This window comes from Microtus oregoni, unplaced genomic scaffold (genome assembly GCF_018167655.1).
Source record: "Microtus oregoni isolate MIOR12 unplaced genomic scaffold, Mior012 000000F_ref0000247, whole genome shotgun sequence".
Taxonomy (NCBI): Eukaryota; Metazoa; Chordata; class Mammalia; order Rodentia; family Cricetidae; genus Microtus; species Microtus oregoni.
Window position 1 is genome coordinate 2,085,064 of NW_024543059.1, and position 23,703 is coordinate 2,108,766.

The 23,703-nt window shown below is 52.7% G+C and overlaps 1 protein-coding gene across 3 annotated transcripts; it reads left to right on the forward strand.

Annotated features, from left to right (window-relative positions):
- Nucleotides 1-3,938: 3,938 nt before the first annotated feature.
- On the forward strand, nucleotides 3,939-15,400 carry LOC121442594 (tsukushi-like). Of its 3 annotated transcripts, none has more exons than XM_041647544.1 (2): nucleotides 3,939-4,135; nucleotides 12,970-15,400. In XM_041647544.1, the coding sequence occupies exon 2, from the start codon at nucleotides 12,978-12,980 to the stop codon at nucleotides 14,040-14,042; it is 1,065 nt and encodes a 354-aa protein (XP_041503478.1). In that variant the 5' UTR covers nucleotides 3,939-4,135; nucleotides 12,970-12,977; the 3' UTR covers nucleotides 14,043-15,400. The 3 variants fall into 3 exon arrangements, with proteins under 3 accessions (XP_041503478.1, XP_041504685.1, XP_041505467.1); XM_041648751.1 differs by lacking the exon at nucleotides 3,939-4,135 and adding an exon at nucleotides 4,872-5,105; XM_041649533.1 differs by lacking the exon at nucleotides 3,939-4,135 and adding an exon at nucleotides 7,690-7,720.
- Nucleotides 15,401-23,703: the final 8,303 nt, after the last annotated feature.

Consider the following 23,703-nt stretch of genomic DNA (forward strand, 5'->3'; position numbering starts at 1 on the left):
CGTGGCAGCAGAGGAAGGGTTCTCCATGGTGGAAGGGTAGGGGTGCCAGGGGTGGGGGATTTCCTGAAAGAGGTTTACCTGAAAAGTTAAGAGATGAGCTGGGCATGGGGGGCTCTGTAGAAAGAAAGAGCAAACACCAGCATCTGTCAAACTGCAAGAAGCTGTGCCCAGGCGAGACACTATGCAGGCCGCAGACAGAGCTGAAGAGCAGTCTGCATCAAACAAGCGCTTCCAATGTAGGGGAAGGGAAACTGGGAAATGGAAATGTCTTTGCGAAGGAGGTGGCAGCTTCAGAAGATAGCAAGGACCGCAGCTGGCAGATTGGGCTGAGAAAGTCTTCCAGACAGGGGGAAGGCGTGGAGGTGAGAGAGAGGGAGAGAAATATTTAGGGACACGTTCGGCTTGGCAGGAGGGGAGAAGTGTTCATCACACAGTGACGGCTGAGGTACTGGTGGAGCCCACACCGGGTTTTACAGTAGGAGGACTGTGAATTCTCACGGAGCCAATTAGGGGTTTCGGTGGTGTGACCGCGGAGGAGCAAGGAGAATCCCAGTTTCCACGTCTGTGAAGTGGAGGTGATGCTTCTACAAAACATTTCTCAAAATTTCCAACTTTCCCAGGTGTCCTTTCCCTCAAGCGAGAAGTCCAGGTGTATCCGCCAGTCTACTCGGCCCCTGTGACTTCCCTTGTGACATCCCACACTGGTAGTGAGAGACCTGACAGCAGTTGCCGGTTAGTGTAAAACCTGAGTCAACAAGGCTGTGGTCCCTGCCTGCTGTTGAACCCAAACACGCTCTTAGCACACATGAATTCCCATAGGGAATCCTGCTAGTCTCTTTCTTCCCAGCTAGCCCCCCCCCCCCTTTATTTTGTTTCAATGAGTCAGTGAGTTTAATCAAGGCTGCTTATGGAAGCAAAGGTGAAAGGTTATTTAGAGGCACATGGGCAACTTAGCAATTACCTGCACTGGCTGTATAAAAAGCCTTTCCCACTGAGTCTAGAAAGACCATGAAGAGCACAACAGCACTTGAACATGTAATCTTTCTCTTTGTGTACTGATATTTTGTTTGTGGGTTTTTTTTTTTTTTTTTTTTTTCGAGACAGGGTTTCTCTGTGGCTTTGGAGCCTGTCCTGGAACTAGCTCTGTAGACCAGGCTGCTCTCGAACTCACAGAGATCCGCCTGCCTCTGCGCCACCATCACCCGGCTTGTTTGTGTTTTAACAAATAAAGCTTGCCTGAAGATCAGAGTGCAGAGCTAGGTCACTAGAGGCCAGGCAGTGATGGCACACACCTTTAATCATCCCAGGACTCAGGAGACAGATGGACCTCTGTGAGTTCAAGGCCACCCTGGGTTACACAAAATCGATCTAGTTTACAAGAGAACCAGAGTTCACACAAAGGTGATTCCAGCACTTGGGAGTCACACACCTTTAATCCCAGCACTAGGGAGGTAGAGACAGGAGTGATGTAGCTAGGCAGAGAGAGGGATATAAGGTGGGAGGAGACAGGAGCTCAGTGCAGTCTGAGGAGGCAGTCTGAGGACAGGATTGCCCCTTCAGTCTGAGCATTGGTAGCGTTAAAACTCTAGTGGCTGGCCACTCTGCTTCTTTGATCTTTCAGCCTTCACCCCCAGATAGTTGACTCTGAGTTTTATTATTAATAGCAATTAGAATTCGTGCTACAACTTTGGTCTCCCTCTTGATAGTCAGATGATAAATAGCTCAGCTTTCATCTTAAACAAGACACAAGGGACTAGTGAGGCCTTCAAATAAAGTCTAACTTGAATGTTGTGTGATACACACGGCCGTTAGAAGGCAGGGAGGGTTCAGACATTAAAGAGGCCCCTTAATAAATAATTTAATACAAGAAACTCAACAGTCCTGGCTAACTCTCCTCTCAGTGGCATTCCTGAGGTCTCCTATCACTCCTGAACAGAGACCCATCTCAAGCCCATTAAGGTGCTATGTAGAAGAGGCCATTCCTTCAGACAGATCTTTCATTAGGCCCTGACACTCAACATCTTGCCAGTATGTTACATCTCAGAAACCAACCACCGAGACTGTTAATGGTCATCAAGACAATCACAGCCCTGAATTGGACTCTTTCTCACCAAGCGAGCATGCCCAGTCAAATCCAGCCTCCACAGAAGGCTGCAGAGCTGCTCCCTCTCAAGTCCGCCTCCCCCTGGAATCGAACACTGAGCCATCAGAACTGTTATTGTTTGTGTGGTGGAAACTGTGTGATGGGAATGGCATGATGAGTCACCCTCATCAAAGAAGATTGTGGACTGGTGAGATGGTTCAGTGAGTAAGAGACCTTCCTTCAAACCTGGTGACCTGAGTTCCATCCCTGGAGCCCACGTGGTGGAAGAACAGGATGACGCCCCACGAACTGTCCTCTGACCTCCACACAGACAGGTATATTCCGTGATCAATGAAAGAAATACAATATACAATTTTATTTTTTTAAAAATAAAGTGTAGCTGCAGACACATGGTTCTCTGTTACTCCCTCCTTCCCTTAAATTCTCCCAGTGTACTTTGGTATAATGGTGAATTCTTTCGCCGACCCCGTACCATTCCCCTTATATCCCCACTCTTTAGGTACAGGAGTTCAGACTTCCCAGGGACACCAAGGGTGCAGCACTAAATTCCAGCAGCCCACCTGAAAGGGTGACCCTGCCCACACAGAAGCATCTCAGACTAGGCCACAGCGAGAAGAGCCCCCAGAAATCCCCTGGACGATGGAATTCTTCTTTTCTTCTTTTAGCTTCTTGAGACAGTCTCACTCTGTAGCCAGGCTGTCTAAAAGCAGATAGTTATCCTGCCTCCATCTCCCCAGTACTGGGAAAACAGGGAAACTTACAGAGGTGGGCCCCTAAGGAGCTGGGTTCAACCCAGATGAGTCCCCACAGCCACACCCTGACCCCGAACGAGGCAAGGGTCTGAAAATCTGCTTTCTTCTGAGTGTGAGCCTGATTTTACCGACTAAGAGCTTCCTTTTCCTCAGGCACACACAAACAAGCCCAAGCAAAGATTTTTGTTTTCAAAGAAGGAAGAAAGAAACAAGCTTGGGCCATGGCAGGGGAATCTTGCTGGATTTCCCCCACCCAGGGGCCCTTTCCAAAGTGGCAAGCTCCTGGGGGTCCAGAATCAATACCAAACCTCCCACCAACCCTTTATCGGGAAGTGCTCCCTGAAGTCTGGCATCGTCTGGACACACACACACACACACACACACACACACACACACACGTATATCTATGTATATATATTGTTCTTGCATAAATTTCGGCTGGAGAGGAAGGCTGCAGAGGGAGGGGAAGTCTTAAGCCGCTACTATAGTGCAGTTTCCCTTCTTGGAAATGCAGCTAGAAGTTGACATTCCCTCCAGGAAAGAAAAAATAAGTCTGTTATGTCTGTTGCTTTCTCCTTCACTTGCTGTCTGCCAGCTTTCTGCTTAAGCTCTCTTTCCTTTCTCTCTCTCTCTCTCTCTCTCTCTCCTCTCCTCTCCTCTCTCTCTCTCTCTCTCTCTCTCTCTCACACACACACACACACATTAATGGCTCTAGACCCTTTTTTAAACTTTTTTTTAGTGGGAGAGCGGAGACTTTGAGAGAAAATCCTCATCCACCCATTCTTACCAACTAACTCAGTGTGCACGCGCGCGCGCGCGCGCACGCACGGACACACACACACACACACACACACACACACACACACTCCGGCGACCTCCAGATGTTCCCAAGCCAGCGGCCATCTGCTGAGATTACTGGGCCGGCCAAAGGGGGAAGGCAGAGGGGGCAGGGATCCTGGTTGCAGGAAGCTCGGAGAGAGAATCTTAGTGGAGTGGGAGGGAACCGCGCACTTTTGAGACGCTCCCTAGGGTGGAACCCGTGCTCGGCCGGCGGGCGGGGGCTGGGCTGCGAGAGCGCCCTGCTAGACTTGCACTTTGACGACGCTCCCTGAGCCTCTTGGCGGCGAGCCCGGGCAACCACTGGGTGCCCAGCGAGGGGAGCCCGGCGGCGGGCGGGGACTCGGGGCGGGACGTGCGGCGCGGAGAAAAGCGCCGGCCCACCGGCCAGCGCCGGGCCGCCTAGGTGAGCGTGCCGAGGCGACAGCTGTGGACCTGCCAGGTGGGTGCTGTTCCGAGGCGCAGCGAGGTCGGCGTGCCTGGGGATGTCTGGAGCCTCGGACTCCAACCTCGCCGCCCCGTCCCGTGGACGGGCTGGCGCGAGGGGCGGTTCCGGGTCCCGCCGAGGCCCCTCAACTTTCCCGGGACACCGGGCCACAGCGGCGCAGGGTCGGGGGAAGGGGAGCAGCAGGGGAGAGGGCTTTCAGGAGACAAAGACTCCGTCTGGGGGCCGTGGGCGTGGGCCGGCGCCTCCAGGGTCTTTGTAGGAACACGTGCATCTCACTAGAGTGGGTCTTTGGTGGATTTGGGTTCAGAAGCCAGCATCTGCCGGTGCCTTTGTGTGTGCGTGGCTTGGCAGGGCTGTCTCGCGCCAGTATCCCTGCTCCGCAGCCTGGCGCTTGGTTGTGGGGACCGGTGGGCGCTCCGCGTGTGTCCGCATACGTGGTCTGTGCCTGTCGACGTGTCTGGGTTGGGTGTCCGTGGGGCATGTGTGCGCTCTCAGAGCCTGAGCTGCCCCGACTCTCCGCTTCCCCTGCTGTCCACCGTTTCCCCCCGACTTGGCTTCAAACTTTTCTCTGGGTTCCTCCGGCAACGCCTGCTGGCAGCCCTCCTCTCTCTTTCTCACCTCCGGAGGTCCTTCGAGGAGCCAGGGAGTGGGATAGGATTGGTGGGTCGGGGGTGATCGGCAGTCCCTGGCGACTGGCCCGGGCCAGGATTGGGCGGAGCATGCTGGACACTCTCACAGGACCCTAGTGGGAGGAGGGAGGGACGCGGCTGGTCTGGGCTCCGGCCTGAGGCTGGAGACCCGGGAGTAGCGCGCTGCTGGCCGATGTCCTACCAGCGCCTCTGGGACAGAGTGAGTGTGGATGGAGGAATCTGGCAGTTTGGTGGAGAGACTTGCTTGGTTTCGAGTACCGCTGTGCGTTTATCCGGACTCCAGGGTTGAGAGGACCAAGCTTCCGATCCCATAGGTGAGAAAGGCCAAAAGCTTGCTTGCATTCGGCCTGCTGGCGACCCCTAACCCCGGATGGGCTCTGGGGAGAGGGGGGCCTTGCACACTTTCCACGGGGTAGGGCAAGCCCCGTTGAGATCCGGTCACTGTTAAGATGGGGGTAAGAACTCCTTGCCGCCTCTGGAGCAGAGCGCGCAGTGGTGGTAACCAGCGCCGGGAGCTTAGCTGAGACCAGCGCCCGCCGACACTTGGCCAGGCCAGAGGCGACTGACTCATACTTAGAGCTTTCCTTGCTCCATGCTATCCTTTAGGATAAGTCTAGACTTACAAAGCCCTCAGAGTGGGAGGGGTGCCGTCCTGCCTGGGCTTTTGATCCTGGGTGGCAAAGATAAGCCAAACACTTCTTTTCCAACCCTCCCCACAATCTTTAACCAAGAACTTTGTCCAGTACTACGGCGGGGGGGGGGGCGGGGGGGGGGGGCGGGGGGAGAGGGTTTGGGGAGGAGAGCGCGGAGGGACACGAGCTGGCCACAAACTTGGGAAAGAGGCAAGGATGGCCACTTTCTTTTTCGTTTCTAGTCCTTCCTCTTGAAAGAGGGAGTACTGAGTGCCTTGTGATCACTCCCTTGTGATCCCAGAGCCCGGAAACTATTGTGTTCCCAGGCATTAATTTGTTCCTAGGAAGAGCTGGAATGCGCTGTCTTGGGGAACTTGAGTCCACAGGACTCCCACCCACCCTGTTGCACTGACCCGTGTAAAGGCCAAAGCTGATGTTGCTTATCTTTACATGACAGACTGGTCAAGAGACAGAGTCCAGACCAGTTCTCTTAGTCATTACATACATACTGATGTACCTGTTGGAATTCAACCATCCTTCCTCAGGACACCCAGCCTAGGAATTGGGGATACTTCCTGAAGAGGTCTGGGCCCACCCTGGAAGTTCCAGGTTCCATAGGAGGGGCCACGGGAGGGACCTGGCAGGGCGCATGATTCCACTTAGGGTTTTGAAGTTTTCCAATACACAGCCGAGCCAGGAAGAGCCTCCCACAGTACATGCAGGGCTGTGCATGTTCTGGAAGTGGTACACACAGGTGGTTGCCTTTGTTTGTGGGGGGGTGGGGGCAGGGAGGCAAGGTTTGGGTGTTAAGGCATGGGAGTTACTCAGAGGCTGGGAGGGGAGGCAGTGGCTGAATCATAGAGCATCAGTTTGGGCTGAAGTGAACCTGTCTGCAGAGAACTCCTGGAGGAAGGGGTGGCCTTGGTCAGTATAAAGCCTGGCCCTGGCTTTCGGATGGTGCCGGAGTCTGCATGTCTTCCAGTCAGAAAGTCTGGGAGCTGTGTCCTTGCTCCATGGCTTCCTCCCTCTGTCTCCTGTCAGATTCTCAGTCTCCTTCGGAGGGAGTTATGGATTGATAGGTTGTAGATGTTAAATAGCATAGCAGATCATACACACACTAATAAGTTGAGATGTGGTTTTGGGGTGTCTGGTTGCGTTGTGTGAACACAGTGGAGGCAGAAATAGCTTGGGTCTCAATCTTACACCTGGTTTTATCACTAAGCCGAATTCTGAGTTCCAGGAGGCCCCGAAGCAGAAGGAGTCCTCTCTGCCCATGGCGTTTTATTCCTCTAGTCCCCCTCCCTCTCCCGCCCAGGCTAGTATCCACACTGGAGCTGGACACCAGACACGTTCCTCGACAGTCACAGCCCAGTGAGCCTTTGGGGGGAGGGGATGAGGACTGGGTTAGGCTGGGAAGGCCTCATAGAACAGGTAGCTTCTGAGTCTAACAATTGAGAGTTTGTGGAAGACCAAAAAAGGAGGGGTGTGGGGCTTTGCCATCTTTGTCAAAAGAAATAGCCTATGCAAAGGCAGAGGTCCCCGGGGAGTGATAGGCTTCTAGCCTGAGAGGCTGTCTTTGTGGAATGGGTTTTAGATGGGGCACCGCGGTGGGCGGTGGGGTCTTGATCTTCAATCGGAAGCTGTCTGTACGCTGGTGTCCAGCATGGCAGTGCAGTGGTTCGGAGCTATAGCAGTGTTCAGAGGTGGAGGCCAGAGGGCAGGTGGCTACAGAGGTGTCCTGAGTTTGACCTAGGTAGGGTGGGGTGGCCACCCACCTTGAGGAAGAGGAGAGACACAGCACCCTGCTTGCCCAGGAGTGACTGCTCTTTTGATGTCAGATTCCCTTTCGGTCATAGGTGGCACCATTGCTGCAGCCTCCTCTGGCCTTCATGACTTCCAGATCCCAGAGGAGCTTGGTCGTGGGACCCTGAGAGATTCCAAGGCCTCTAAGGATGGCTTTTGAGCTCTCCATCCTGTGTGTCTTTAGCATCTCCTTCCTGACCCTGCAGTCACCCACAGAGGCAGGACTGAACACGCACTGAGACCTGTTGATGCCGGCGGGCTAAGTTCTTGCTTCCCTAAGTAGTCGGAACAGGCCAGGTTGGGAGCAGCATGGGGGCTCCTCTCTATGATGCAAGACCAGACTCGGTCCTCACAGTCTTTGGAAGCCTGCAAGGTTGCTACCCAGTCTGCAAAACCTTTCTTCTGCCCCGTGCAGCCTCTCTCTGTGTTCTCAAGTGCTGTTTCAGATTGGTGGGATCCTGGCAGTTTTCCCAAAGATCAGCTGGAAGGAGAAGGTAGCGTCTGAGCCTTGTCTATATTCCTGCAGCTGGTACTCCTTGGGTGGGAGGGTGCTGAAGTTCCAGGCCCCACCTGTAACTACGATGTTGTGAGGGAGGCCAGGTGCTCTGTTCAGAATACGTGGGTCCAGCCTTTCTCTCCTCACTGACCGTGAGACCCTGGACAAATCATTGAACCTCTCTAGAATCTTTAAACAGCCATAAGACAAGTGCAATGCCATCTAACTTCCTGGTTTTCGCAGGGTGACCAAAGCTAACAGTTGAGGATTCCTGAGACAGGCTGAGGTGTCCTTTGGTAACAGTGTCTCCGTCTGTGTGCCTGATAGATCTTATAGACATTTTTGTTTGATTGATTGGTTTTTTGTTTTGAAACAGGGTCTTACTATAGAGCCCAGCTGCTGCGGAACTCTCTGTGTGAACCAGGCTGGCCTCGAACTCTTGAACTCAGAGAGCTCCTCCTGCCGCTGTCTTTTGAGTGCTGGGATTAAAGACACCACCACACCCAGTCAGTACTCGGTGTATCTTAATATAGTACCTGATCCAGGGGGAAAAAATAAAAAATCCTACCCCCCTCCCTGCCCACAGAGGACTGGAAGGTAAACATGTCATTACAGTCCAGCCTTCCCAGCTCTGAGGGCCTGTCCACACTGCCCGTTTCTAAGTGGAGGCCAAGCTCACAGATCTAGGTCTGGTCCCTCTGTTACCTGGCTGAGTAGCGTGCTGCTGTTTGCCTGTGCAGTGGGGATAATAATCACCACGGTTAAGGGCTGTCGGGGAGCTGATGTGCTTGCCATATCGATTCTGTAGAGAAAGCCTGCCCTGGAGGCTCTGAGTATGTCCCCCAAATTCTAATTTCCAGAACTACGTGGTTGGAGGGCAGGACACTTCTGAAATTTCTCCCTGTGGATGTCATTGCTGTCAGGATGCTCATAACTGAGGGGAGTGAGGGGCAAGGCTGCATCGGGTTGAGGAGCGGCCAGCTGATAGAAAGCCCCGTCCTAGGTGGGTGTTGGGCACCGGGCCCACCCACAGCGATTCCCCAGCCCATCTGGCTCCTGCACCAGAGGTTCCATGTAGATGTTAGCAAAAGCTAGAAAGTTTTGTAAGTCAGAAGTGCTATGGCACCCTGTACCAGGGCCTGGCAGGCAGACCCAGGGAAAGCCTGGACTTCAGCCTCTAATCCCAGAGAGGTGTCTACAGAAGAGGAGGGTGGCTGGGGCCTCACCAGCAGACCTGTGTCTGAGAGGTCAGTGTGAACTGTGGACCCGCGGGATGCTTGGTTCTGTGTACAGGAACCTGGTGGAACATGAAGGATAAGTCACCACCTCCAGAAAGTTTAGAAAATCATGGCTGTTGGTGGCCGCCAGGGTCTAAGCATTTACGGAGCAGGATACACTGTCACTGTCTTTTCCCCAGCCATCACTTCTTGTCCCTGTGGAGGACTCTGAGGCTCCAGTGGGCAGGGCTGGATTCCCAGCTGGCCCTTGGTCTAGTAGCTGACCCACGTGGCTTCTTGCTGGGTTTCTGTTGCTGCCTCCTGGCGCCCAGGTCTGACTTCGACCCCAGGTGGGGAAGGAAGCCTAGGTTAAGGAGGGGAGCGGCTCACACTTGATGTTTGAAATTTGAATTTTCTCAGTTGCCTCTCAAGGAGGCCTATTGGTAGCCTGAGGTGCGAGAGGCCAGGAAGGAGGGGTGGTGGGAGACTGTGCGAACAGAGAGGGCTTTGTTCTACGGGCCGGGCAGGGATGGGTGGGGAGGTGTGTGTGATGCACGGGGCAGTGTGAGGTGGTGGGTTCCAGTTCCTGGGCCTTGTCCTCCTAATGTCTTTCCTTTGCATCCCCCTGGGCCTCGGGCATCCATCATCTCCAAGGGCGCTGCAGCTCAAGGGCCTGGAATTCCCTGCGTCTGTGGACGGCATGAACAACCGTGGGTGTGTTGGGGAAGTTGCTACCCAGATGACAGAGAGGGCTCATTCCTTTTGAGGATTCAGACAGGGACGGGAGAAGGGCATCTGCAGCTTCCAGAGGCCTTCTGTCTGGGAGAAGATGATCTCAGTCGTCTTGCAAACAGTCATGACAGATTCGGGATGTGATGTGGAGAGAGCCCCCTGGAGCTGCCAGACCCATCCCATTCACGCCATTCATGCTCCACCTTCGGTCACTGTGGACTTGACGTGGTGGGCCTCTAATAGCTCATGGTTGGGCCTCACAGGGCCCGCCGTCTTCCAGGCTGGAGCTGTGTGAAGTATCTTGCCTAGTTCTGTTGATCTTTGACTGTCTTTTTTGTGCAGAGCGAGGTTTGTAGAAAAGATCTCTGGACCAGAGGTCTCTCTGGCCCCCAGGCATCCTTGGTGGCCGCCTGTCTGCATCACCTGCCTGAATGTCTGCATTGCGTTCTCTCCCAGAGTAGAGATCCCAGACTGGAGGCTGGGCCGCAGGCATGCTGGGACAGAGATGAGGGGATCAAACTGCTGGAAATAAAACTGTGAACGTCTCAGAAACCTAAGCCTCACGGGTTCGAGATGTTCATGGCGTTTGCTATGAATAGGGGCCCTAAGATTCTTACCCACTCACACCCTGACAAGGCTTAGCCCCATGGTCTGTGCTAGGATCAGTACTAAACCCCTCATTGTGAAGGTGGGAAACAGAGTTTCTTAGAGAGGAAAGGACTGGTGACCGCCACAGTCCAGGCGGAACAGTGACTGGACTTGTCCCGACACAGTTGCTCCATTGCTATGTTACCAGCAAGTCCTGGATGGAGTGTGGCGAAGCATGGTGTGTGGGGGGGTGGGGGTGGGAGGAGAATGGGTGGGCGGTGCTCTCGGTCCGCCATCCAGCCTGGAGAGACGCAGCGGCCCACTCTGTATATCCGTCAGTGCCTTGGCTGTACTGAGAATGTCTCCTGTAGGAAGACACAGAGTGCTTACGGCAGCTCTTAGAAGAACTGTCATCCACCCCTGCCCCCGTAGGGTCTCCAAATCACACAGGTTGGCAAGTAAGTGACTCTTCGGATCCTTTAACCAGGGATGGGACAGTTGGTCTCACTGGGCAGACTTTGTGAGAGCGGCTGGCTGTCACCTCCTGTTTCCCACTAGAGTTCCCCAGGGTCTAAGTACGACAGTGGTGGCTCTGGGAGATGTCCATGGCACAGCAGAGCAAGGCCCTGGCCTAGTGTGTGTATCAGCCAAGTGGCCCAGGTGGGATTCCGCTTGTGCTCCTGCCCCCATTATCTCAGCACGAGGACCTCTGCATCCGGGAGGGATGTGCTCGGCTCTTCACGGATACGGTGTGCGGGGCTTTGTGGACCTGTGTGTGGCTGGCAGGACAGACCTTGCCGTCCCGTGTGGAGCACAGGGCTGGGGCCTGGAGGAGAGAAACATCTGTGCCCTGTTTGCCCGGCCGGTTATATAAGCTAGAGTTTGGGAGAAGCAGCTTGGCATTCTGTGGACACATTGTATAACCACCTCTGGGAACCAAAGGGTAATCTCTGGACCCTTTGTGCTGTTTGTTTAAACCCCCAGGGAGGGTGGGTAAGAACAGATCCGCTTAGCTGGGGGGCGGGGTAGGGGTGGTGGTAATGAACACTTGAAGAGCTCCCTGGGGAACAAAAGGGGCCTGGAGCAACTTAATATTTTCCTCATGGTGCAAACATTGGAACGCTCTGTCCTGCCTTGGCTGGGACCAGGCCCAGGATGCACCTGGGCAGGGTTTAATCCTCGAATTGGTCTCTATGAAAGGAAGGGGTGGATGAGAAGGGCCCCAGGGTGGAGCAAGGGAGAAGAGCCCAGCTGCACTTCTCTCTGGCCCAGGACAGAGCCAGGGTGCAGATCAAGTGTCTGCCCCTTTAAAGTTTCATGCAAGGCAGGCAGTGTTACCCAGCTGCTCCCCTGCCCCCAGTCTAGAAGGTGGGCAGGTCCTCACCCCTCCCACCTCACCCTATCTTCTTCCCTGGAGGCCCATGAAAGGGAAACAGGCAGGAGGGCAGGCCACCCAGTGAAGAGCCTTCTATCTCCTGAGTGACTGCCTAGCAGAGGAGGGGGCCACATAGAGGTCCTCACTGCATAACCCTCTTGTGCGTGCCCATGCTAAAACCTCACAGCGGCACCTGTGCCGCAAGACTTTAACTAGACGTGAACGCAGACCTTGAGTGTGCCTGACCTATGCAACCCTTAGATGTGACAGCATACACATAGTGTCAGGCATATGTAATCTCACAGAAGGAACTGAGGTCGAGGGGTGGGTCTGTGGGTTGAGTTGCAGCATCTGTGAGGGAAGTCCCTCCTGGACTCTGCCCTGCTTCCCACCAGGCCTGCTGGAGGCAAGAGACTGAGGCAGAAGAACTGAGCAGGCCTAGGTGTAATTCAAGACTGTTTTGTGCTTGTTTGTTGGCAAGGTCCTTGTTCTTCCTGAGCCCCATTTCTTCTGCACAGTGGGGTAACAAGCCAGTTGCCTTTCGCAGTTAAAGGGGAAAGGGACAGAGAGGTCAGCCAGCTGTTAGCCAGGAGTAGGGCACAGGCAGGAAATCAGGGGCTTAGGGTGATGGGTGTCCCGCGAGCCTCTCTGGGAGTTTAGACACCGGGTCTCCAAGAGGGGAAGATGCTAAGGTGGGAGGTATAAGGGCAGTCACTGCAGGAGGAGTGGGCTCATTCCCTGCCATTGACAGAAAAGGATCCTGGCTCTTGTGTCTACTCCACCTGGCACCACCTTGCTTAGCTGCATCCAGGTCTGCTCCACCTGGTACCGCCTTGCTTAGCTGCATCCAGGCTTGCTCCAGCCCTTCAAGGCTCAGTTCTCTCTTGTCAGATCGAGACAGGACCCCGCCTTGTAGATGGTTGTGAGGGTTGGAGGAGACCGTGCCCTGAGGTGACCCAGCTCCTAGCCTGTGGCATCTTTTCGGTCAAAGCTAATGAAGCCCCCCTAACTTGGCCCCTGTACTGTGAACGCCTTTCCGGCATACCTGGGTCCCCAGCAGCCTCTGAGCCCTGGATCAGCAGGTTTCACGGCAAGATGTCCAGGTACCCTCCCTTCAACCAGAGCAGGCCGCTTGCATCTGATGCTCCCAGCTGAAGATCTGCCCCCCTGACCTAACCCCTTTAACCTTGCAGGTGTGGAGATTGAGGCCAGAAAAAAGATGATCAGGGTAGGAGTTAGGAGTGTTCAGGAGCTGGGGTGCATCCCAGCTGTGCCTTACAGGGCAGGATGAGCGTGTCTGGCACATTCACCCCTCACCCGTGGCTCTCTTTCCAGGTGCCGCCATGTGGCGCTCCCTGTTCCTGCTGCTCCTGGCTGCCGGCGGAGTGCGGACCACCCGGCCATGCTTTCCCGGGTGCCAGTGTGAGGAGGAGACTTTCGGCCTCTTTGACAGCTTCAGCCTGACTCGGGTGGACTGCAGCAGCTTGGGCCCCCACATTGTGCCTGTGCCCATCCCTCTGGACACAGCCCACCTGGACCTGTCTTCCAACCGGCTGGAGACAGTGAATGAGTTGGTGCTGGGGGGGCCGGGCTATACCACGCTGGCAGGCCTGGATCTCAGTCACAATCTCCTCGCCAACATTGCACCCACTGCCTTCTCCCGCCTGCGCTACCTGGAGTCTCTCGACCTCAGCCACAATGGCCTGGCAGCCCTGCCGGCTGAGATTTTCACCACCACCTCCCTGAGTGACGTCAACCTCAGCCATAACCGACTACGGGAGGTCTCCATATCTGCCTTCTCCACCCACAGCCAGGGCCGGGCACTGCATGTGGATCTGTCCCACAACCTTATCCACCGCCTGCTCCCCCATCAGCCCCGGGTCAGCCTGTCTGCACCTACCATTCAAAGCCTGAACCTGGCCTGGAACCGGCTCCGCGCTGTGCCCGATCTCCGAGACCTGCCCCTGCGTTACCTCAGCCTGGATGGGAACCCCCTGGCTGCCATCAACCCAGGTGCCTTCATGGGGCTGGAGGGCCTCATCCACCTGTCCCTGGCCAGCCTACAGAGTGCCCTCCAGTTAGTACCCCATGGCTTCCGGGAGCTCCCAGGCCTGCAGGTCCTGGACTTGTCAGGCAACCCTAAGCTCAAGTGGGCAGGAGCCGAGGTGTTTTCGGGCCTGGGCTTGCTGCAGGAACTAGACCTGTCGGGTACCAACCTGGTACCCCTACCTGAGATGCTGCTCCATCACCTCCCTGCTTTACAGAGCGTCAGTGTGGGCCAAGATGTGCAGTGCCGGCGCCTGGTGCGGGAGGGTGCCTACCCCCGGCAGCCTGGCTTCAGCCCTAAGATAGTCCTACACTGTGGTGACACTCAGGAGTTTGCTGCCAGGGGCCCAGACATCTTGTGACAAATGGCGTGGCCTGGGGCCACTGGACAGACTGTCGTCCTGGGCTCGCTCAGGTCCCAGCTAACTTATATTTTAATGTGCCAATGCCTGTGGGGGGTCCACAGGCCTGTGTGGCGTCATCTCAGTAAAGCTGTGGGCCAGGGATAGCGTTACTACCTGGGGCCTATACCCAGTAGCGAAATCTTCCCGTTTGTCTTAGTGGCTCACTTCCCGGAACTGTAAGCAGAGGGACATTGATGCCAACCAGACTCTGGTCCCTTCCCGTGCCCCTGCCCTAGTTGTCCCTAAGTGCCTTCTCTTTGGTCCGGGCTGACCTGACCCGTGGTGTGAGAGGGTGGGTGGGCTCCACCGTTGCAAATGCTGACTCGGGTCGTCTGACTGAGGGCTCCTTTGAGCGCAGTGTCTCCTCACATTGTCTGTGCTCTGGGCCCGTGAGGCCAGCTTCTTCCCCATTCTCATGGAATCATGGATAGACTCTTAATTATATAGAAGGGTTTAGAGAGAAAATCAAATCCGGCCTCCTCGGAGGACAGATGGGAATAAGGGACCGGGAGCAGCAAATGTGCTCACCTGAGGTCTTTAGAGGCATGGAGAGCCCAGCCTCCTGCTGAGGTTGGGGGCTGTGTACTTCCTCTCTGACATCCATCCCTCCTCCTCGCTGGGCACCCTGTTACCTTGTCCGTGCTCTTTCCCTTCATGTGACAAGGTCACGGGGGGGGGGGGGGGGGAGGTGGGACTCTAGGTCCAGTGGCCAGTTTATGATACGAGCAAAGTCAGTCCACCCTTCAGAGCCTCAGAAGCTCGGGACACACCAGTCCCAAGCCCGTCAGTTTCTCAGGTGGGGGCCCCATAGCATCAAGACTGGAAAGGTGCAGACTCTCCCCAGAGACCCTGCCTCAAGATGCTTCCTAAGAAGTCTGTGGAATTGTGGCTGTCCTGCCGTGCGCTCCAAGGGGACTTGTGGACTTGCTGAGGGCCCGTCAGTCCTCTAGGAGTGGGGCAGAGAGAGACAGGGTTTCCCCTTCCCGTTGTGTTTATCCCCGGGGTCGCATCTCAGTTCTCCAGCCCTGGGTTTCTTCCTTTGTCTTCTTCATCTTGTAAGAGTCATTGCCTTTTCTTCACCAACTGTCACTTTTAACCCCCACCTCTGCTGGCCAGGGATGGAAACGAAGAGAAACGGATTTGCTCACTTTTGTAAGACTCTTCCGGGCTCGTGTTGGGGGTACTGGGAAGAAGCCAGCTATCGGTGACCACGTGGGCACTGGGGCTGGCCCTGGAGATGCTCACGAGGCAGTGAGAGCTCTGTCTTCCCACACTAGCTCTGCCCAGCCCCTGAGTGGTCCTTGGTTTAATAAATACATAAAAGAATGCTTTTTGTCCCATCATTGCACCGGAATTTGCTGACGATCGCTGGACCAGGACTGGGGCTACGAGGACAAGCTAGACCCCACTTTGGGCAGCTTGTTCTCCCTAAAAGGCCAAGAGTCTTCCAGAGTCGGGTGTGTATGGTGATACGGGAGGCAGGTACTTGGGTAGGTAACCCTCGCGTTGTAGCCTGCACGCTGTTCACTTTCTCCACCCCCATCCAAGTTACCCACCCCTGTCCACCGTCTATGCATCTTCAGCCGTGAGGCCCTGGCACACACCCTTGTCTTGGTTCCGGCTGTAGCTGTGGAACTCTGTCCTTATCCTGTCCCTCAACTCTCTCTCATCTAGGACATCCAGTTCCTAACGTGCCTTAGAAGCTTTTCCAAAGTCTCCCTCAGCTCCCTCTTGTCAGCTTTGGCCATCACGGGCCTTGAGCTGCTGTGGTCTCTAACTCCTGTTTGCACACCTCCAGTGACCTCACACTTGAGTGACAGCTCACTTCTGGCTCCTTAGGGGCTTTGGGTTGTCGGCAGGTTGGTTCTTGAGACTGGCCAGTCTAGAGAGGTATCCACCACTGTCATCTCCACGGACAGCCGTCTGTTGCTGATGCCTACAATGCCAGGCAGTGCACTGAGCTGCAGAGTATAACCCCTGGGGTCTCTGACCCGGGGGTCACACAGGATCCCTAGTTAAAGAAAAGTTTAACTTAGGAAAGGTCATGGGTGAGGGGTCAATGGCCCAGAGTCCTGGGTTTCTTGTTAATAAATCTCCCATGGTGACTGCGTTGGCAAGAATATCTATCTAACTCCCTGGATGGATGCCCGTTGTTGTTCTGGACTCTTTGCAGAAAGAGCTGAGAAGGAAGGGTCCTGGTCCCTGTATTTCCTCAGGTGGGGAAGAGGGAAGCCTCATAAAAAAAATTTTTTTTAAAGCCACATAAAAAAAATTAAAGATAGGGACCAAGCCTAGATGTGGGGTTGGGTTAGGGGGTAGGGAAAGATCTCAGCACTCGGGTTGCAACTGGAGCAGGGAAGCTGGTGGTGCACACCGGTGATGCCGGCACTCCTGAGGCAGAGCCAGGATCATGGCTGTCGTGATGGTCTGGGGCAGCCAGGTTGGAGGTGAGCCTGCGATGCGTTAGACAAAATAAAAATCAAAAAACGGGCCAGGGATGGAGGCTCTGGGGTGAGGATGGGGACACAGAGGGGACGGCCTTGCCCTGTGACCTGAGACATCAGAACTTTGTCTATATAGCCTCTTGCCTGCCTTAGACCCAAAGCCTCACGGGTAGTGCTTCTGGCGTGGCATCTGGCCCACAGCGCCACCTGGTGGCCATACACCCCAGGTCGGAGCTGGCGGGCAGAACAGGTCCGGGAATGCTGTTTTCTGCTCTCCGCCATTCAGAAACACCCACAGGGTCCTACTCTCCCTCCAGAGATCCTGGCACCTAGGAGGAGAACTTCAAAATATTCGCTCTCCAGTTTCATGCCAAGATTCTGTTTTGAATTCTTAGGATTCATCACAAACCAACTGTGTGACTCACCTGAGCCTGAGAAACGAGAATGAAAATGCCTCTGTCCACAAGAGGGAATCAAGTCACATTTGTGTAGGATCAAAAACTGTGCCGGTCACAAAATAAGATGCCCCGGAAGTGCCGTTTCTTCTCTCCTTACCACACCGAGTACTTTTATCACCACATAAACGAGGAAACCAGCCCAGGGCTGGCTTCCTCTGTCGGGTACCACCATTCCCTCCTTGTCTGTCACTGCTCCTGAGGGGGACCACTGCACTCCGAGAGTCCAAGAGGAGAAACACCCAAAGCCACTAGATTGAAGCTGTTTCTCTGTTGCAAATGAATCAGGGAGATCATACAGCTCTCAGTGGGTCCCATCAGAGCAGAAAAGGCCAAGGTCAAAGTTACAGACATTTTCCCCCTGGCCCCTTTTCACAGATGTGAGACTGAAGGCTCTTAAGTGCAGACTCAGGAGCCGGGTTCTGTCCTGCAACAGGTGCCAGGGTTCCGTGCCGCAGCAGGAGCTTGGAGGGGAAATTCCTCCTGTGTTTAGTCTCTGATTCCCAGCACTGTTTGTCTTTTTAGGTCACATACTCATTAGACAAAATGTTCCAAACTGGGAAGACAAGCATATGCCACGCTTCTTGGTGTGTGTGTGTGTGTGTGTGTGTGTACCACGTGTGTGGTGATTGTGTACATTGATACAGGAAGACTCAGAAGAGATACTGGTTGAAGACTTGAAGGATCAAGTTAAGGATGATTTTCTAATTAACTGATTCTTAGAAGCAGTTACTAAGCAGAGTGACAAACAGGGAGGCTTGACTCTCCTGCTAAGACAGAGGGTGGAAAGCCCCACTTAGGGCTTAAAAAAAAAAAGAGGAGGAAAGAAAAGCTGGGTTCCCCAATGAAGCAAGGACAGTGACTCAGGGGACCTGGGTAGCTCCTGGGATCCAGAAGCAGGTCACCTGGCCTCAAAGCCTGGCACTTCTGAGTCCTGGAGAAATTCGTCCACCCTGTCTTTTAGCCATAGTCTCTTCTCTGTAAAAGTGATGGTGGCTCCTGCTAGGGAGGTCATGTTGGCAAACTTTAGCATGCTGCCGCAGTACGGTTAGATGCTATATCCGCCGCAGTACGGTTAGATGCTATATCTGTGAAATATTTTCTTTTGAATCCCCCCACACACACCTTGGCCAAATCTATAAGCCTTCTTTCTTCTGCTCCTCTTCCTCCTCCTCTTCCTCCTCCTCCTCCTCCTTCTCCTCCTCCTCCTCCTCCTCCTCCTCCTCCTCCTCCTCCTCCTCACTTTCCTCTTCCTCTTCCACCTTCTTTGTGTTTTCTTGGGACTGTCAATGCCCAGGGGAGACAACATGGGAAGCAGCCCCAGACGTGGGGACTTCTCTGGTTGGGCACAGGAGTTCGAGCTTATGCGCTAGACTATTGGGAAACCCTGTCCTTCTCCCTTTTAAAAGGCTCCAAAAAGGTGTCTGCCCCCTGTCAAAGTGTGTGGTCCCTAGAGATGCTTTCTTTTCTTTTTTTTTTTTTTTCTTTCGAGACAGGGTTTCTCTGTGGCTTTGGAGCCTGTCCTGGAACTAGCTCTGTAGACCAGGCTGGTCTCGAACTCCCAGAGATCCTCCTGCCTCTGTCTCCCAAGTGCTGGGATTAAAGGCGTGCGCCTCCATCGCCCGGCTCCTAGAGATGCTTTCTAAGGTGAAGACTGAAACACAGGAGGTGAGAGGGCCAGGCCCGCAGAGAAGGTGGTGGGATGACAGGGCCACGTCCCCGTATGGCCTCTCTCCTATCGATGAGATATCCTCATCCAACCAGTGGTCCCAGGAAACCCCGGTGCCTGGGTCTCACAGCCAGGCCTTCACACTCATCTTGAATCTGGGCTGAGCCTATGGCTTTGATTAGGACAGTGTATTTTCATTTTGTTTCTTTTTTGCAAAAAATTAAATTTATTTTCACGTGTGTGTGTGTGTGTGTGTGTGTTCACACACATCAGAGGACAGTTTGCAAGAGCTGGTTCTCTCCATCCATGTGGGTCCTGGGGATGGAGTTCAGGGCGTCAAGTGGCAACCACCTTTCCCTACTGAGTTTTGTGTTGGCCCGTGTTTCATTACTTGATCTTGCCCATACTGGCCTGGAGTTTACCAGCCTCCTGCCTCAGCCTCCTGAGTGCTGAGAGTATAGGCATATGACACCTTGCCTGGCTCAGGGTAATGTACTTTAAATGCAGGATGCTGTAGAAGCAGGTACATGTTAAACCTAAGTCTTTTCTTACTTACTTATTTATCTTTAACTTTTAATTTTGTGGGAATTGAAGCTGGAGCTTGGAACATGCAAATTTCCCACCACTGATACGTGTGTGTGTGTGTGTGTGTGTGTGTGTGTGTGTGGTGTGTGTGTGTGTGTGTGTGTGTGGTATGTGTTTGTGTGTGTGTGTGTGTGGTGTGTGTGTGTGTGTGTGTGTGTGTGTGTGTGTGTGTATTCTTAGCATAAAACCTAAATATTAAAAGGATCTGACTTCGCTACCTTGGCAGCCCTGGACTGCCATTTGCAAATTCTACTGAGAACATATAGAAAGGCCCCAAAACTACGTGAAGGGAAAGAGAAACTTCAGTTTCTCTCCAAGCAAGTGGAAGGCCCCAGCTGAATTCATTCCAATGGCAGCAAAAACCGAAGGGCCAACCAGGGGATCCCTGCCCTGCTGCAGAATCAAAAGCAGATAACGTGGCTGTTGTTCTAGGCTGATGCTGAATTAGCATAGCCCATAATGAATTCAGCCCAAGTCACAGCCCCCCCGGAGACCCCCAGCCTGCTGCCACATTCCTGCCCTCCTGTTGATGTAGCCATGGGAAAGGGGGTGGTTGAAGATACAGAGAAAGTTCTAGGTGAAAAGGACATGCTCTTGGAACATTGCCATCGTCAAGAGCCATACCTGGATGATGGCTTAAAGTGTCTCAGGGGCCAGCTCAGCTGGAGGCTCACCTCTGCCTGCATACATCACAACCACCCTGCAAGCTCAGCCCCTCCCCACCCCTGCTCCAGACGGAGCACCTGTTACCCTCGCCCCGCCCTATCTGTCTCCTCTCCCTGCCAGGCTGACCAGAGTCCATTGTTCTGTTTGGCTGTCTTCACCCTGCCCAGAGATTTTCTCACACCCAGGGACTTTCTGAGGGACTCCTGGCGGTCGGACAGGACAAAGAGCAAGTGAGCACGGGGGAGGAGGGGCGCTTGTCAGAGCCCAGAGCCATTCCTAGAGCACCCTGGCAAAGTCAAAGCCTCTCTGCTTCCCACAGATAGGATCAAAGTCATACTTAGCTCAAGCTCTGAATATCCTGTGGTCACTCAGTTTGTCTCACACTCCAGAATCATGAGGGTGACCTGTGCGGCTGGAGGAAGGGCTCTGCACTCTGAGTATGTTCAGGGGTGGCGTCTACACAGACCTTCACTTCGCTGGCACGTTGTGAAGGAAGACAGCCCCGTGAGGTCTGGGGTCAGGGGCAGTGAGTGCTTCACTGTTTACAAGTTTCCAGCCAGATTAGTTCCTTCCTTTCCTGCTTCAGCCTCCTGGCCGCCTCCTCCCAGCAGGGTGGTGTTCCTCACACTTACTCTTTGGTTATTTGTCCAGCTTCCTCCATATACTGAAGACAGCCGCTGTCAGTCCCTAAAGGGCCCTTAACACTCATGCCTGATGCATAGGCAGGTGGTGGCATACAAATCTGGTGAATTAATAAACACACCAGTTGCTGGTGGTTAGGTGGGGGTCAAGAGAGGTTTAGTGGCTTTCCCAAAGCTGAACTGTAAGCTTGGGGCAGAAACCAGTCTTTGCAGGACTGGAGAGATGACTCAGTGGTTGAGGGTGCTTCCTACTCTTGCAGAGTTTGGTTTTCAGCACCCACGTCAGGTGCCTCACAACCATCTATAGCTTCAGATCCAGGCGGTCCTCTGTCTTCTTCTGGCTCTCATGGGCACTTGCATGTTTGCGCGCATGCACACACACACACACACACACACACACAAATAAAAAGAAATCTAAAAAGTGAGGGGCTGGAGAGATGGCTCATTGGTTAAGAGCACTGGCTACTCTTCCAGAGGTCCTGAGTTCAATTCCCAGCAACCACATGGTGGCTCACAACCATCTGTACTGAGATCTGGCGCCCTCCTCTGGCGTGCGGGCTTACATCGAGGCAGAATGTTGTATACATTATAAATAAATAAATCTTAAAAAAAAAAAAACACGTGAAAGCAAGAGGGACCAAAGGGATGGTCCAGCGGTTTAGAGCACCTGTTGCTCTCACAGAGGACCAGGGATTCCCAGCACCTATATGGTGGTTCGCAGTCTCCCCTAACTCCAGTTCCAGGTGACTGTATGGAGCAGGAACTCTGAAGATCTCTTATGCCGTATCCTGGCAGAGTTCGTCAGCTGCTTTCTTCTGTGTCCCGCAGAATGTCTGGCAGTTTCCTCTGTAAAGCAGGAACCCTGAAGGATCAACTCATCTTTTGGAAAGTCCAGCAGTCACTTTTCTGTGGGTCCTGTGTGTCCAGTTCAAACAGCGTACCATCAAGCAGTCCAGGCAAGGGCAGTTTCTTGCCCAAATGGCTAAAAAACTCCATAAGGAGCCTCTTCGGTGCCCATCTTGCTCTTGAAGTAGATTGGTGCTGCCAGGAGCAGATGTTTCTCATTGTCATGAAAAGTCCTAAGTTCTTAAAACATTTTAAATGCCATATTCTGTTAGTATTTGAAAGGTTTGAAGAGTTCCTATCTATCTGAAATATATCTCTGTACATCTAGAAAACCTAACTAACATGACCACAAAGCTGGACTATTATATATGACTCTCTATTAACCTGTATTTCTTAATTATACAATACAACTTTAAATGAGCTGCAGAAACATGATACCTTAATCAAGAGCAGAAATATACATATAACAAAATTGACCTTAAATTTATATCAATAAACCAAGATCCATACCAATGCAAAGTATTCATTTCTAAAGCATATCCCCCTTTAAATGTAAACAGACATTTATAAACAATTGTTTAGGGAATAGTTCTCTCCAAACTGCTTTCTGCTTTTTGTTGGGTGAAGTAATTTTGGGGGTTCGCAGAGACCTTTCAGGGGGTCTTGTTCCATCAGACTATATTAGCCCGTAAGAAATCTGCAGGTTTTATCCTCTGTGGAAACAAAAGCAGAACCTCTTTTCCAAAGCAAAATATCCTTAGACCCAAATTTCGAAGTCAAGATTTCATAGGTTTAGTGTAGCAGCCCATATGATAAAATGTCTCTCTACTTAGCTCATTCACAGTCAAAAATGTAAAGAAAACACAATAATAAACATAATCCAGGCCCTTTGTGTATATTCTATCTTTGTGTGGCTTATTTTTTCTTTACTCCTTTAATCTATGACTCTCTGTCTCTTTAAAGGCTTTACTTCTTTTTATAACTCTCTATACTCTTTTTCTTCTCTGTCCCAAACCTATGTATATATTTTTTTAACACACGTTGTCTCATTCAGGGTTTTTTTTTTATGTCTGAATCTGTTCTATTGCATATCTGTAATCCTTTTCTGATCAGGACCGCTTTTTAAAATGCTAAGCAGCATGGCTAGGACTAAGGCTACTTTGCCTTTTGGTTCTGCCCAGTCCAACATGGTGGAGGTCTGTTCAGTCTGCGAGCCATGCTCACAGCCCCATTTCCAGGCACACAGCAGGTCTATGTTGCCAGTAAGCAAGTAGTAGCCCTCTGCTTACAAACCCCGTTCAAATGCTCAGCCTCGTAAAAGAGCCAGAGTTCATGCTGGCAGCATAAACCAGGAAGCCACTGTTTTGAAACCATACAGGGTTTTGTTTTTTTTTTTCTGCTAATGCTGAATCAGGAAGACCCCCCCCCTCTTTTTTTAGATTTATTTATTTATTTATTTATTTATTTATTATGTATACAGTGTTCTGTCTATCTGTATGCTTGCTGGCCAGAAGAGGGCACCAGATCTCATTACAGGTGGCTGTGAGCCACCATGTGGTTGCTGGGAATTGAACTCAGGACCTCTGGACGAGCAGTCAGTGCTCTTAACCTCTGAGCCATCTCTCCAGCCCCCTGGAAGGAAGACCTCTTTTTTTTCTTTTCTTTTTTTAAAAAGATATTTTTTAAAAAAAGATTTATTTATTAATTAGGTATACAGGGTTCTTCCTGCACATATCCCTGTAGGCCAGAATAGGAAACCAGATCTCATTACAGATGGTTGTGAGCCACCATGTGGTTGCTAGGAACTGAACTCAGAACCTCTGGAAGAACAGTCAGTGCTCTTAACCTCTGAGCCATCTCTCCAGCCCCTGGAAGACACAGCACCCACACTCCCCACCAGCAAACAGAGCCCATCTGAAAAAAAAAAAATAGGGCTACTAAGAAGCTGCGCTTAACTGGTGTGTGTGTGTGTGTGTGTGTGTGTGTGTGTCTAGAATTCCTTATCAAGCTCTCTCAGGCTTTATGTGGATGTAGTTGGCCCATGTTGCCCCTCCAATTTCTAGGTGGAGACTGCTCATTTGTTTCTTGGCCACCCAGACCCAAAGTAATCACACAGAAACTGTATTAATTACAACACTGCTTGGCCAATCACTTAAGCTAGCTAGCTAGCTCTTAAATTAACCCGTTTCTATTATTTTGTATTTTACCACGAGGTTCGTGGCCTACAGGTAAGGTTACGGTTGGTAGCTCATGTCTTTCTCCTTCAGAGGCTACATGGCATCTCCCTGACTCTGCCTACTTTCTCCCAGCATT

Coding starts and splice junctions, on each gene's coding strand:
- LOC121442594 (XM_041647544.1), top strand. CDS start 12,978: ATGTGGCGCTCCCTGTTCCTGCTGCTCCTGGCTGCCGGCGGAGTGCGG.